Genomic DNA, 15,971 nt, shown 5'->3' on the forward strand with positions numbered 1-15,971 from the left:
GTTCCCTTTGCTTCCTCAGGAGCTCATCCCTGCCTCTGAGGTAAGGAATGGCTGCGACTGCTCATTGCAGCCTCTCCTGTCAGGGCCGCTTTAAACCCTAAGGTATCTCTTGATCTCCCTTGGTTACATGTGCTACCAGTGCTGTGTTCTGTAACTGTGGTGTGAGGTGTGTAATTTAACTACATTTAACTTCTTCTGAGGCCAGAATATTAACATGCCTTGAAGGGATACTTGATTCCATATAACGGGATGGGAATAAGTTTGAGGGCCTCATTGTAAGGCAAATTTGGTCTATCTTTCTATGAGTTTGGTTTGAAATGCTCTTTTAGAGATCACTTCTCAGATAACTGCTTGCCTCTTTTAATGTGTAGACTGTCAATTTCTGTTCACTGCTGCTCAGTGTTAAGTTCAACCATTCTCACACAAGGTATAAAGACTGTAAAAGCCATTTAGGACTTTGGTTATAGAGTCTGAACAGGGTTCCCCTGGACAATATCACTTCTCTCATATTAAAGATTTGGACAACTCAATGGTTCCTCTCATAGGAAACTAGAATCTGACAACTCTTTGTTAAATATCAGTAAGGTCTCTGGGGGTATCCATGAACTAATAAGAGGTATTCAGATGGGTTAACAAAGCACCCATGGCCTGACTTTGGCATCCATAGACAAGACTTGAGTGTGCAGTAGCTCCCAGGAATGCTATGTTGGCAGCCTGAAAATAACCTATTTTTACCAGTTTATTTTAATAAATTCAAAACTTTTTTTCTGCTTTGAGGAAGGAAAGAACTCCCATTTTCAAGTAGTTTAATATTAAGCCCAAAACCTCAATTAAGGTGGTTTGCAACCCAACACTTTTCTTTCCTCCCATGTAAATGGCCTTTTATATATGAACTGCCTCATTAAATTCAGCTGGATTTCCCAGACAGAAGGAGGGTAAATATTTTTCAGAGGCTGGTGCTAATGGAGTCATTTAATGGCAAATAAATAAATCACAATTACAGACCTTTATTTGAGAAGCACAGGTAGAGCAGTTACAGTCAAATTCATAACTTACCTTGCCAAATTCAAGCTATAAAGAATTGTCTGCTTCAGATGGCAGGAAATTCTTTTTATTGAAAACAGATGCTATTTAGGTCAAAACATTTGTGTTAAAAAATAACTTGTTATTCTCCCTATGAATGGTTTGAAGTGATTTGTTTGGGGGTTTAAAACATCTAAATCAGTTTTCTCAAGTTACAGATCAAGAATGGCTTATTCTAGTTCAACACAGGACTTTGTCGCACTTTCAGATCTGCATCCAAGTCTTGCTCGTCCTGTAAGTCTCATAGACATAGTACTTTTGTTCCCAAATGAAATTGTATATGACTGTATTATATTACTGAAAAATTATGTAATTGATGTATATTTAGATACTAACAGCATTAGTCTAATTGTTAGATATAAATTACCTTACCTTCTTTGTGGATACACCAGCAAAATGAAAATTGATGCTGCTGTTGTCCATAGTATGTGGATGCCACAACTATAGATATTGACTGGGCAATTCAATGTCTGAAAGTATCAGAGGCTTCTTTGTAATGTTCTAAATGGATGCTGAATTAGTAAAGACACATACAGAGTCAGCATTATGTAGTCACAATACATCTGTAACCCACAATAGTCTTTCACAACAAGCTATGAACCCAAGTCCTGCAGTCTTTACTTGTGTGTTCAGTCCCTCTGAGCTAAATAATATAGTCCTGGATTATTCAAACAAAACTTTTGTTGAATGGCATGGTGTTTTACCTGGATACAAATCTCACAGTTGCATGTTGGAGAGGATCACTTTTAGCCCTTTAGAACAAAAAACAGGTTTTGTAGTTGTCAGTTTACAAGGAACTAAGAATTTTGCTTGTAGGAGGACAGGAGAATAAGATGAACTAAAAAGTAAACTTAGCAAATAGCAAAGCCTTATGGTTGGCAAATTCATACAGACGTTTGAATATGATTATTGTTGTTGTCTTGATGTGAGTGATGACTACCATCACTGGAGTAAGAGCTGAACAAGGAGTGTGCTTTAAAACTCACCATTATTCTCTTTGGGTTTTAGATGGTTGAATAAAAACCAGGAAGTCTGAGGAGTGTAATTTTTCATTCTCTGCTCTCCAAGATGATGTTTTAATACAGGAAGGAGAAGGCTGCAATATTCTCTGTTGCAGTATTTCCCACCATCACTGTGCAGCCCAATAACAATAAAGTGTCTTCTGGGTGTTCAGTGCTGCTGGGAGCTGGAGCCTGGAGAGCTAAACAGAGGCAGCAGTTCCCCATGGATACCCCATGAGCTGTAGTGTGGAGTTGCGACTCTGTCTCCCTGCGCAGCTTAAAGTAGCTGCCCTATGAAAGTCCTGATGCTTGTGAAAAGAGCAAAACCAACTTTTCCTATTCCCACAGCTTTGTATTTGAGAGGGGCAGAATATATCCTTTTTCCCCTCATATATTTTAAACAACTGAAAGAGAAATCATGGAAAAGGGATGAACTAGGAGAAGAAGGTTTATATCCCCTTAGAGCGGTACTCTTTCCAACTTTTTATAAACTCCTGGTCTCCAGCAAAGCTTGTTTAATCTGTCATTCCCAGTTACTCTCAAATCGAATGATCCTCTAACTCAGTTAAAAGCATTTATTTTACAAAGAAAACTAATCTTGAGTATTGCAATTAGCAACATATGGAATCATAGAACCATGGACTACAGTAAAGTAGTTTTATAAAAAGCAATTCACTAGTATCTCCTGGTCGAAAGGTCTGTGTGTGTTTAGGACGTTAAAGCAGCTGAGCACACATCATTCACAGAATCAAAATATAGTTATTTTCCCTTGCAGTTTATTTTTTAACAGCAAAATGGATCAAAGCCCCAGAAACTTTCAGTGTGTTAATGCCATAGTCTCATGATTCGGTTGAACAACCTTAAGCAATGCCCTGCCAAAAAACGCAGGCTGGCCTGCTTCCTCCTGCAGGCAGTTCCGTTCCTCCTCCCCCGGTGCAACTGGTGCTTGTGTAGTCGCACAATGAGCTGATCAAGGAAATGATCTCTGCAAGGTTTTTCTACCCTCTTTCTCCTCACCACCCTCCCATAAAATAGTTTCCAGCCAGATCACTTCCTTCTCGCAGCTTGCTGTGAAGGCTGAGTGCTAATACGAGAGAGAGGTGAATGTATTTGCAGCAGGGAGAGGGGAGACCTCCTTTGGAAACTACAGATTTCCAGCAGCTTAATTCATATGAAAAGTCATCCTAAATGTCAGCTCTTTTGACTGGCAGTACAGGGTGTGTTGCATTCTGATCCAATTGAATTTTATTTTTAGGAAACAGAACCAAGAAGAGAAAAATCCAATCCCAATCTAAATCACTGCATCACATACATAGAAAGTATTCTGTTAGAAGGACTTGGCAGAACTAGGACGTTACACTGTTGGGCACATAGGTCCTGGTAATGAGTTCATTCCCTTCACTGTAGGATAAGACAGTTACCTTGCTCCATCTAGTGATTGAGCACACATCAGTATTGTTACAGTCAGCAGGCTGCACGGCTCTGTGAACAGGGCAAAATCCAGCTCGTGTGGGTTATTAAACAGTTACTCTGCCCCTTCCCTTGCTGCGATGAGGAAGTCGTGTTTGGAACGACTTCTGCAGTGCTGCAATGTCAGTCTGGCCTTGCTTCCATACCAGCTTTCACTGCTTACCTTTTAAATCCCAAACTAGCACTGCAATACTCTTCTACTGAGGAGAAGCTTTCTGATTAGAAACCCCACCACCACACAGCTATATATTAGCTATAAGTATAAGCTATATAAGTAAGATAGAAATGTATTTTTCTCCCTCTGCTCCTAGTAGTTTTGTTTGACAATTGAGACTGGTCTGCTTTTGCATAACAAATACAGGTTTAGCAAAGCAGAATAAGATCGATTTTTACTTTGGATCATCCAAGAAGTTTATTTCCTACACTCCCTTTGTAGTTGGTTATGAGAGGCAGGCAGCAGGAAAGAGGCACCTGTAGAAATTAATGTTGCTTAGCTGAGGACAGGATAAATAGCCCTCCCTGTGGATGTGCGCGTGTGGATCTCAGCGCTGACAGCAGGGGAAACCTTGGATGCTTAACTGCAAAATAAATCCTGTCCAGACTTTTCATGGTGCATTTAAGGAGATCTGAGACCTGTGCAGAGAGCATGAAACAACACGATTGCTGCCTACCTGAGGAGAGATTGCTGTAGAACAGCCAAAATAGTGAATGTTTGGGGTGAACTTTTGTCCTCCCATTGTCTTTACAACCAGAACCAGATGTATTTCTTTTAATATTTTTATTAGTCAATCTTTTTTTTTTCTGCAGGGAAAATTGTATGTTTGTGTTTTAGGTCTCAGTTCATATGGCATTGTGGAATAAATAGATTAACATGATTACTAGTCAGAAACATGTTTATTATCATCAGTAGAGTACAAGTCCACGAAATCTAATTCATCACATACATCTGTGTTTAATACTTGTATTCTATAATCTTTGTATTTTTCAGAATGTAATCGGTGTGGTTATTGGGAAAACAGATGTCAGAGGCTTTCCAGACAGAAAAAGTACAGTCCCTTTTAACTGGTTTTACTTTATTTTCTTATACAGTACAATTTGGCATCTATGACTAAAATCAACATTTAAATGATAAACAGACTTCTTAGTGTAAAATGTATAGAGTAAAAATGCACAAAAGAAATGTGCGTATGTGTTTGGAAACCAAGATGAAAGAGCAGCATCAGTTTGGCTAAACCTTATCAATTAGACTTTGCTTGGAAAAACTCCATTATGGAAGTGTTTCAGGGTCTCAAGAAGATAGTGCTGATATGGACCCAGTGATAGAAATAGTGCCAGAATTGATCTGGGGCCTTTGTGTTCATTCTCTCTTACAACAGAAAAGTTAAGGAGATGTCTTGAGGACTGAAACAAGTAATTTCTGGTTTGAGTAGCGCCAGCTTCATCTTATTGTATACTCCTAAAGAAAAAATGTGTATAATACATTGTTAACCCAGAATGAGTTGGAAATTGAGGCGACATATCTGCAGCTCAGGGTTCATACAGACACTGTTAGGAAGCATCTCCAGTCTCAGAGAGCCATTCCAGCCCTATGTGAAGGGCTGCTTGGCGCCATGCAGAGCTGCCCTGGGGTGAATTAGAAGGGAGTCACCATTGTCACCAGAGACACTTCTACATAGTGTGAAAAGTGTATTCATATTTGTGCCTTCATGGAACTGCCATCAGATTATGCTTACTCTCTGGATCACTATGCAGTTTTCATTGATAATTTAAAATAACATATTGCATAATGCTGTATGATCCATGGGAAGCTGGAAGAGAAAAGAGACTGACACACTCTTAACCCTGAACTTCCCACAGAGCTAGGAACACTTTGCTTTCTTCAGTTAAATCCCTGGACAGCAATGCTGCCTGGGATGTGCAGCCTGGTATGCCATCGTGGTGGTTTCTGCGTTATTGTAGTGGCCTTAGAGCACAAACATCTCAAGATGTGAGCACAGCCATATAAGGACAGCCTATCTACTGCAAAATTTGGGCTACTGCATGCACTGGTTCATAGCGTTGTTTCATGCATTAGTCCTGGTTATGCGTTTGCCTTGAATGCACTGGATGCTTTTTTATTTCTCGTCATTGGATCTGTAAATTTATGTGGTGCTGCCTCAAATTAAGTGAATGTCTGCATGGATGGGATCGTGGGGGTACAACCCTAGCACGAGTAGTACAACCCCATTCATGAACACCAGTGTGTTTACTGAACAGTCTGCTGACCTCTAGTGGGACTCTCCAGCTTGTGGGCTGTAAATTCATGACAAAACTCAGGAAAACCTCCAAATAGCAGGTTATAGCCATATATTCTAGATTGAAATCAAGATGTGCTAATGAACTGTAACAGTGCTGTTTATTTTTGCAGACATTGGGTCTGAAAGATACACCTTCAGTTTTACTATTCGTGATTCACCAACTTACTTTATAAATGTAAATTGTTGGGGCAGAGAAGAGTACATTAGATCCCTTTCAGAAAGCTTCAGAGTTGGTGACTGTGGTAAGCTGGAGCTTATTCTTAATGGTTTCTTTTCAATGTGTTTTGGGTATTTTTTTTCCACTACATCAGTGTTATGAGTTTGTGGTTTTGCTCTATTTTTCTCTGAGGACTCAGAAAACATTCTAATTTGAAGCAAATTGTTCAGTTATGTTAAGTATAAAGAGGAAAAGAATAAGATTTCAAGGATTTAAATTCAAAACCAGTAAATATGTCAACACAAAAGACCAGACACAAACCCACTGAATGCAGCCACCTAGAACCTACCCAGAGTTAATTATTTCTTATATTGGGTTCTTATAAATGATGAAAAATGAACTCTCTAAAGTAGTTTGGCATTTTATTTTGTCTTCATTTAGTTTTGGATGTGACTATGACTGTTCATAAAAACACAACAAAAATCATGTTTATTTATAGTATGTGCTTTTATGTTGTTAATAGAAAGACTTTGCTGCCCATGGTTGTTACATCAGAGTGTTTGGATAAAAACTTGAGTACACACATGAGAACTTGGTGTTTGGTTCGATTTGGTGTCTTGAGGACTCCTGTGGAAGTCTGGCTATAATGTCGGCTGTTTGGACAGATACAATTTTCAGTATGAAAACATTTGGCAGCAGTTATTGCATGTACCTTTTCCATTATCAACCGCGAAAACAGCCATTCTTAAAAGCATCTCTCTTTATCTATGTTTAGTTTTCTAACATTATTTATCAATGTTTTATTTTAGTTACAATTGAAAATCCTTTAATTCAGTCAAAGGAAGCAGAAAGGGAAGAAAAATTCAACCCTGTAACTCCTAGGTAAATTTAAAGCACAGACTAGTAGTTCTTTCCAGAAAGATCCAAGTTAATACTTGCTTTAGTTGCCAGCCAAGGATTTGGGTTAGTTGTGTTATGTAGCTGTACCTTACTCCTTGTATTCACCCATCTATGGTCAAATATCTCAAAGGAGAATATATTTCTCAGTATATGGTCATAAAGTAATAATGCTCTGTGTAACTAAAGAAAGTAAATTTAATTCTTTGAGTAAAGCCTACTAAAACTGTTTGAAATCGATGTACGTATGTTGTCTTTCAGTATGTTCTGTAAAATCTGAACCATTTGAAGCAGTATATGAAACTAATATTTCAAGTCATAATCTAGATACGTTTTAGTTTCATTTATACAGCCAAGATACGGACTAAACACCTCTTCTTTAATTAGGATTTCTTTCCTAATTGGTCATATTCTAATATTTGTAATCATATGGCAGGCATAAGAATATTGTATATATGCACAAGAAATTAGGAACTTAGAAGTTTTATGTCCCAGTTTATTGACCATCTCTAAGCGTTGTAGCAAACGTGTAGCTGTAGAAGTTACACTCACTTTCTGGCTAAGCAGAAAGAAGTAAAAGAACAAATGTGAGATAGAAGTTTGACTGAGGGGAAGTGCTTCTCTTAAATCTATAGGTTTCATAAGCATTTGTAAAATATATTTATCCTGAAGACATCAACTATATCTTATTTCTGCTGGCTAACAGCGTGTCATAAATACTCCTGAGGTCACGGAGCTATTACTTTTGAAAGCACCTTACCAAATCCAGTCTGACTGTACTTATGTCACGATGCCAAAACCTCTCATTACCTGGATTACAGACATTTCAGAACTGATTTTATTTTTAGTGGTTGATAAAGGTTTGAAATATGTAGTGTACATTGCTAGCAATTTGTGCTGGCTTTTCAGTTCTGTGTATAAAGTACATGATAATAAGTCTTCTGTCACAGAAAAGTATACAGTTTTCTTTCAGAGCAAATTAGTTTCAACTTTTCCACATCTTTAAGGAAAACACTAGACGAATAAACCAGCCGTTATTTCCTCATGTGAACTGAATGAGCATTTTACACTGCTGATATCCTGGTGAGTGAAATGTTGATCCATGTGCTTTGTTTTGTGTATACTATGTAGTTGCTACAAACTAATCCTCAGTGAAAACCACTCAGTCGTCAGAACGTTTTCCTGTTACGAAATGGACACCAAACTGCTTTCTCTGTTGCATCTGCCTGTCAAGGACCCTCAGGATTATTATTCACTGGGTGATATCATTGCGAATGGACAAAGCCTTGATGGAAGGATCCTTAATCTGCTTGCCGCTGTCATGTCAGTAAGTTCAGGAGCCCCAGGAATCATGTTTTTCTACTGTACCATGGGTAACTTACTGTTTGGTTTGGGTTTTTAGTGGTCTACAGGGTTTCCCCCCACTTTTTTAACTCTTCTATTTTCTCAGTTATAACTTTCAATCTCCCAAACACTTGCTAGAGGAAAAAGTGACTGTTTCCCTTTCTTCTTAAAGGTTGGGGAGCCAAAGTATTTCATGACTTCAGACAAAAGGAAAGGTCAGAGGTGTGAAGTAAAGCTGTATGATGAAACAGAGATGTCTTTTCCGATAGTCTGGTAAAATGGTTTTCTTTTAATACATTGAAATACACAAAATAATGAAAAAGTAGGTAAAGAAATTAACTATAATACATACTGCTACAACACTGTTAAACACATTGTTCTTTGAGTGGCAACTCTGATGTACATTGAACAGAGGCTCAAAAAAGAGATTCATTAGACTGACCTTGTATATATTGTCTACATTTATAACCTGCTGACAGACCATGAGCTCAATGATTGTAAAATGAAGCTTAGTTCCAAATAGTTACATTTTTTAATGTGGAAATTTGAACCAATTCAGGCAATGGCATTTAAAACCAGCTGCAAAGGCAACACATCTTCCACAAACTAGGGGGGGAAGGAGGAACATGCTTCGTTTTTGAAGCCAAGCAGAATGAACAAGTGGAATAGAAATAGGTTGGAAGAGTTTTTAAGTGTTTAAAATAACACAGAAACATTTTGATGCTACTTTGGCCATACTGTCATACTGTATTGCATTTACAAACATGGCTATGTCTATACCACTTATCCATATAAATAGTGACTTGTTTACACAGGAATATTAGCATTTTGCCCATTGTTTGTTCAATAAACCTACGGCTTATCTAAGTGCAAGGGTATGTGGGCACTCAATTGCAGCGGGTTTGCTGTTTGGTGAAAATGACCTTTGTTCCCTAGGTAGAAGTAACGAGATAACATTGTGCTCTGTGGCTGAGTCAGAAACTCTATTATCAGTCCACATAATGCTTAACATAGTTAATGTATACACACAAACACACATAAGCATCTATGGTGTGAAGTTTGCTTGCCCTTGAGCTGCCACTGATGTTAACTTGCAGCAGCACCTCCAACAGTCTTGTTTCAGTGCTGGTATATGGTGATACAGAGCTGTACATCTCAGGAGTGGTCAGAGGCGGAGACAAGCTGGAGTTACTGTGGTTCCCCTCAGCTGTGTGCTTTGCACACTTGTGGAGTCCTCGGCAGAGTCAGAGATTCAGGAAATCCTTGAACAACAGCACTGTAGTGAAGAGATCTCAGAGGTTGTCACTGAAGAGGTGGCTGAGCGATGTTAAATGAAAAGCAAATATCTTAAATCCTTTTCCAAGGGTTAAGAAAAAAACCACCAGAACAGAACTGCTTTGGCAGCGTTCTTGCCATTCAGACAGACAAGGAATGGAATGAGATTTCATCAAGGGGCCTAACCATCAAATTATCATTCTTGAGGGATACCACTGACCTCACTTGAGTCTCATCATCCACAGCTACAAGGATTCCAGTGTTAGCTGAACATCTGGCCCAGTGATGTGAGCAGTCAGCTTGTACCCACAGAAGAGACTCAGCTGATAAGCAGTTATTTTAACTGTGATTTGTTTATTTAGAAATTACTGTTGTCCAAGCTCTGAAATACAGTATTTTTTCCAGGTTTATTCTGTATTTAATGATTTTGAACAATCTAATAACCCTTTATCCTGTTTGGCATGGAATAAAATAGGGACTATGTTAGACTGTACATAAAGCATCCTGGCTGGCTGCAAACTAGATGCCTGTGGCTACACCTGGCATTTCGTTTGTGTGTCCATGTAACAAGGGCGTTGCGTCCCCTTTGATCAATTCAGTTTTAACTGTATTATTTAGTGGTTAAATACTTAACAATTTCAGTGCTGTTTCAAAACTGTTTTCATGCATTAACTTTTTTTTCATGTAGTTGGGATAATGAATCCATCCAGCTTGCACAGAGTTGGATCCCACGAGAAACAGGTAAAATAGTCTGGCTTTTGTGTTTTTTACTGTAGCTCTTCACATGATACTTATTCTACAGTAACATTTTGGTGGGGTTTTTTGTGCACAGTGATATTTGCGTCAGATGTGAGAATAAATTTTGACAAATTTAGGAACTGTATGACCGCAACTGTGATATCAAAAACCATCATTACAACTAATCCAGGTAAGAGCTGGGGCAGTATTGTTTTGCTATTAGTAATCATTTCAGACTAGAATGCATGGATAAATTGATTGGAGGACTGATTTCTCCCGCATGCTTGCTTCAAAAAGCTCCTTGCTTCTTGCCAAGCAGTGACCAGTGCTTTTAGCTTCCACTGTTTTATCTTTTTATTTTATTTGTTTTATTATTTCATCTAAGGAGCCTTCACATATTCCATGTTAAAGTAATAAAGAGAAAAGCATCTCTTGGCTCACTGCAAGAGACCATGTGTTGGTTCTACCAGCATAAAAAGCTGTAAAATATAATTATGTTGATATTTTTACATTCTACATATACTAATAGCTTTAAAAAATACATTTTTCAAGAAACAGCAGAAGCAAATGTTCTCTTCAGCTTCATAAAAGAGAGTGCACAATCAGGAGGCTTGCATGACAAAGTGATGCAGCAGTCAAAAGACTCTGTTAACTGTAAGCATGGATCCAAACACTTTGATTTTACTGAACCCTGTAGCGTAGCTTCATAATGCAGCTGAAGTATCAAGTTCTTGCTCTGTGTGCTCATAGAAACAAAATTGAGGTGGCTGAATATTTAAAGTTTGGACTGTTGTTACTGGGGGTGTCCCTTATATCATCAGATCTGAATCTTCAGGGTTGGTGTCTATACAATAAGTACAAAAAATGGAGATGGAAAGTTTCTGTCAAACTCATTTTGAGGGATACAAAGATGTAGTAGTAGATATTTTCCTATTTCTAGTCCCCTTTTGTTTTACTTTTTGTCCCTAAACAATAAGCCTGCTTCAAAAAGGTGGGGTGAGGGGGCAGGACGACACATGACTTTTCTGATGCTTTAGGTCAAATCCTTTCCTTTTTATTCCCTCAAGATCCTTTTCTGTTGTTGCTCTTCTGCACTATTTCTTTCTCAGATGCACTTAACATGTCTTTTAAACTTCTAGTGGAGACTATAGTTGATGTTTATACTGTGGAACAGCTGAAGGAAAAAGCTTTACAGAGTGATGTGAAACTTGAACCCATCTATGGAGTTATTTATGGCTACATTTCTACTCTGAACATTGATGATAATGCATCTAAAGTTGTGCGCAACAGATGGTAAGCAACTGCCTGATTTAAATCTCTATTAAAAAGTGCTTGTCCATCCTCCCCTGATCTAAATTAGATAGAACAGCATTTTAGTCCAGTTCCAGACAAGGAATTAAACTCCTCTGGAGGATGCCATGTGCATATCTGCTGTCTAGACTTTCAGAAGTAGCAAGGAATAGTTGGCTTTATGAATGACTTGCTCTTTCTGGTCCTAGAGGAGCAGGGGAGGAAGAGGCCATTTTGGCTCAGACTTAAAAGTTTAGAAGATGAAGAATTTCTTTAAAGATTAAAAGTCTCTTGGAAAATCTCAGTCTAGAAAACAATTTCAACCAAGGAGGAAATGCTTTAATATATGTATTAATTATCTTCTTCTGTTTCAGTTCAACGTGCCGTTTCATAGTGAATGAAATGTCAAACACATGCACTTTTTGCAGTGATATCTCTTCAGACTTAAAGTCAATTTTTGCAAGCTTTGAGATACTCGTTGATGTGACAGATCACACAGGCACTCTTTATTCTTGTTACCTGTCTGACTGTGTGGCTGAGGAAGCATTAGGATGCACAGTAAGTGGAAAGGAATTAGGTTGTTCTGATTTGATCTGAGCTGTGAAGCTGGATGAAAATTACAAGTGTATGTAAATGTTCTTTGTGTATATGTGTGTGTACTGGTTAAAACCTGCATGTATATATTAATATACACACCCCCCACGCACGGCTTTTTAACAAATCAAAAGTTAAAGTCAGTAGTTGCTAAGAAGAAATGTGTTAAATATAAGAGTGAACACCCTGAATACTGCTTCGTTTTCATTAATTCACACTTTGCTGAGAACACATTTAGAATTCCCTAACTTTGACTCTCAGACACCCTGCAATTTATCCTGATTAATCTGACCTTCTCGGTAGATATATCACACCAAACACCATGCTAAATAGAAAAATACAGCTTAGAAATGCCTAAAAATGTGCAAGATGCTCTTTTCATCACCATTTTGTTGCAGAGCTGTTGTTCTAATCGTATCCTGAGGAGGTGTTCTGTGCTGTCCTGTTGTTAACAGGTCCAGGAATTCCTCACTCTAGCAGAGGACAAGAAGACTGCATTGAAATGGCAACTTCTTTTGGAACGAAGCAAGATTTATTTTAAAGTTAGTATCTGAGGTTAATTGAAAGCAGTGGCTGTTTCCCAGCAGTATATTTAGTACTGAAAAATGCCATGTTGATTCTGCTGAACTCTTAAAAATTAGGATGAGGTTTTGCACATATTCTGATCATTCCAAGTAAATAGTCTTTGTCATACTTCCAGCATTAGAGGATGTCCCTGCAGGATCAGATGTATCCAGGCCTCTTCCAGGCGAATTAGGAAAGACACAAACTGCTCTTGGCCAGTACTGATTCAGGAGCTGAGTTTCTGAAAGTATACATGATTTATGCTCAGTAATGACTTTTACTCATGATTTTATACATGATTTTTACTCAGTCACTGGCTTCAATGGCTGCAGGTTTATAATGAATAAAGTTAACAGTATCAGTTGGCAAGAGTAAGGTGCAGTGAATATATGTAACAGATTGTTTGTGGGGTTACCCAAGGATACTGCTCAGTTACCTGTATTTTTGGAAATAATGTGATTAAATATGTTTAAAATCTGCAGTTCTCCTGAAAGCAGCAATGAGATTAGATTCACACACCTGGAGCAACTGCTAAAAGATCTGTTCTCATTTGCAATGTCCTTTACTTTTTTAATTGCATTGCTGTACTGGAGTCCTTTTCCATAGAACTGCCTGTTCTAGGATAACTCTAATCAACTGGCACTGGAACTGGTGAGGCACTGGCACAGGTTGCCCAAAGAAGTGGTAAATGCTCCATCCTTGGCAGTGTTCCAGGCCAGGTTGGACGGGGCTTGGAGCAACCAGTATGAGGTGTCCCTACTCATGGCAGGAGGTTGGAACTGATGATCTTAAGGTCCTTTCCAACCCAAACCATCCTATGTTTCTATAAAATATTTATAACCAAATCTGTCAATGAAACATGCTGTGTGATATTTAAAGATAGTATATTTCAAGTGCTATACAGCAGTAAAAACAAAGATCCTTTATTATTTTTCCAGGTTACTCTGTCACCCAGCTGGAGAACTGGAATGAAATTAAATGTTCTTTCATGCAAACTGGCAGACCCTATAGAGGCGAGTCAAACCTTGCTCAGGAAAGAGATTGGAAATAAGAGATTATACCATTAATAACAGCCAGGAAAAGACTTCCATCACTGTATTATTAGAGGTAGAATGCTACTGTCACTGTATTTTCTAAGTAGAAGGAACACACATTACTAATACGTGTAAGTGGGCTTCTGTGTTGATCCTTTTCAGGTGATTGTACTTTAAGAAGTGTACTAGGGCCTCAGCTAAAGCAAAGTTAGTTCCACTGAATTCAACCCCTTGCAAGGGGGGTGGAAGCTTCCTCTACTGTTAGAGTATCTCTGAAAGAATCAGAAACAACAAACAGTAAGAGACAGGTCTGTTGGAGTGCTGTGTTTTTAACTGCCTTGCTACTTACATGCTACTTCTGCGTTAGTTCAGCAAATAAAGACCCACTTTCAAATACCTCCTGGGTTTGTGGTTCATGTCTGAGTCCAAACTGGCAACTGAGGAACTAGCCCTCATGTTTCAAGCCTGCTTTTCTTTAGCGCAGACTAAGTCTGATTAGAACAGTCATCAATTACAGGGGTCTCCAACAATGGATCAAGCTCAGACTGTAAGCAGCAGAGAAGAAAGGACTCTTCTTCAGCAGGATAGTTGCTCTTAGCTGAACATGAAGAACCAGGTATGCATATTTTGCCTTTCTCCATGTATTTTTTCCTGGTTTTAACCTTATTTCTGTCTTTAGCTTCCCCTACAGCTGGTGTATTTGCCACATTCACCAGTCTTCACCTTCTGAGTATATCATGAATTCTCCTGTTTCAAATAGTGGAAGATACCTTAGCCCTTCTCTTGCAAAGCATCTGTTAGGCTGGAATAACCAGAGATGCTCAGACCACCCCTAGTGCACTACTACTCATTAAAGCAACATGGCAGAGAAAAAACTACTCCAGCAACAGTAAGTTTGACAAGCAATCCACCAAGATTGCATCCCTTGCTCATGCGAGTGGGAACAAGGAATGAAATGCACAAAAAAGCAGTGCCATCATTGGGTCACTGCATCCCTCCTGTTGCAGCAATAAACAGCTTCAACATTTCCCAGCCATAACAGCTAAGATTCTGAAGGGAATGTTTCTAATCATTGTAATCCCACCTCAGCTCCTCTGCCCATATACAGTGCCAAGGACCAAACTGGAAATGATGCTGCTGTTGCCACAGACAGTAATGTTTGACAGGTGAAGAAACAGAAATTGTACAGAAAGTGAATTTAATCCTTCCCCTTTCAGAATTACTCACCCTCATCTCCTAGCTCAGCCCAGCTCTCTTGGCCTGACTTTGCTGGGCCCAGCTCATTGAGTTGCAATGAATTGGGACCGCTGCTGACAGAGGCAGGCTTAAATCACGGGGTGTTTTGGGTCCTGTGAGCCAGGGGCTGGGGCTGTTTGGATATAACCACTCAATGTTTCAGTTGGCTTCAGTTCCTCAGGCTTCCTTTGGACAAAACCTGAATCCTGTCAGCAGCACTCAGGCCTCATCACACCAAGAACTTCTACAAGTGCTTAAAGCCATTGATGTGACTCAAAACACAGTGAACTGTTAGTATGTTTGCAGGATTGGTGCCTGACACAGCGCATGCAGGCATCCAGAAGCAAGTTGACAGCAAAATGGCTGGTTTGCCTGCCCAAAACATTCTGCTTTGCCTCCCCAAAGCATTCTGCTTTCTTTTCCACAGGTGATTTGCAGCATCCTGGACCATGCTGCCTGCCTTTGGGCTAATTTTCTCTGTAAGACTCTCCAAATGCACTTTTAAAACCAGAACTTTCCTAGCGGTTATTAAGATCTCCTGCCAAGACGTGGAAGCGTTTAACTTTGGTGTTTGGTACCTAAAATAACCCATCTGGTTTTGTTTGCAATTAGTCAGTTCTGTTCAATCCTTCAAAATGGTAAGTTTTGAAGTTTGGAGGGGAGGGATTTAATTATATTTTACCACCTAACTCTGTCACTCCTTTGAGTTGAAAGAGAACTCGTTGACATGCAGCAGTGGGGAGCGTTCCATCAGCTGGGGTTTGGAAACGGGAAGTTACACAGTGTGGCTTTTTAACAGCTGGGCATGGTTAGAAACTCCAACTGCTGCCCTGTGTAAGGAACAGCAAGTGCTGTGGTTAGATTTTTATTAAAACTATATTTAAATCAGCTAAAGTAAAGACAAGTGCGCTGGTGATCTTTACAAATGAGCTTCTTCAGCCTTCATCTTTTGCACTATTTTACTTTTAGAAGTGTATTTAAAGCTCAGTTT

At 39.0% G+C, this 15,971-nt stretch overlaps 1 protein-coding gene across 1 annotated transcript; it reads left to right on the forward strand.

The window, feature by feature from the left end:
• Window positions 1–1,248: 1,248 nt before the first annotated feature.
• On the forward strand, window positions 1,249–13,777 carry MEIOB (meiosis specific with OB-fold; the record flags this gene model as incomplete). The annotated part of the gene is made up of 13 exons (XM_080620164.1): window positions 1,249–1,317; window positions 4,543–4,600; window positions 5,962–6,093; window positions 6,818–6,890; window positions 8,037–8,232; window positions 8,422–8,522; window positions 10,213–10,265; window positions 10,357–10,452; window positions 10,815–10,916; window positions 11,402–11,555; window positions 11,927–12,110; window positions 12,602–12,688; window positions 13,649–13,777. 13 exons carry the CDS (start codon window positions 1,249–1,251, stop codon window positions 13,775–13,777), a joined length of 1,434 nt encoding a protein of 477 aa, XP_080476290.1.
• Window positions 13,778–15,971: the final 2,194 nt, after the last annotated feature.

This window comes from Psittacula echo (genome assembly GCF_963264785.1).
Source record: "Psittacula echo genome assembly, chromosome: 5".
Taxonomy (NCBI): domain Eukaryota; kingdom Metazoa; phylum Chordata; class Aves; order Psittaciformes; family Psittacidae; genus Psittacula; species Psittacula echo.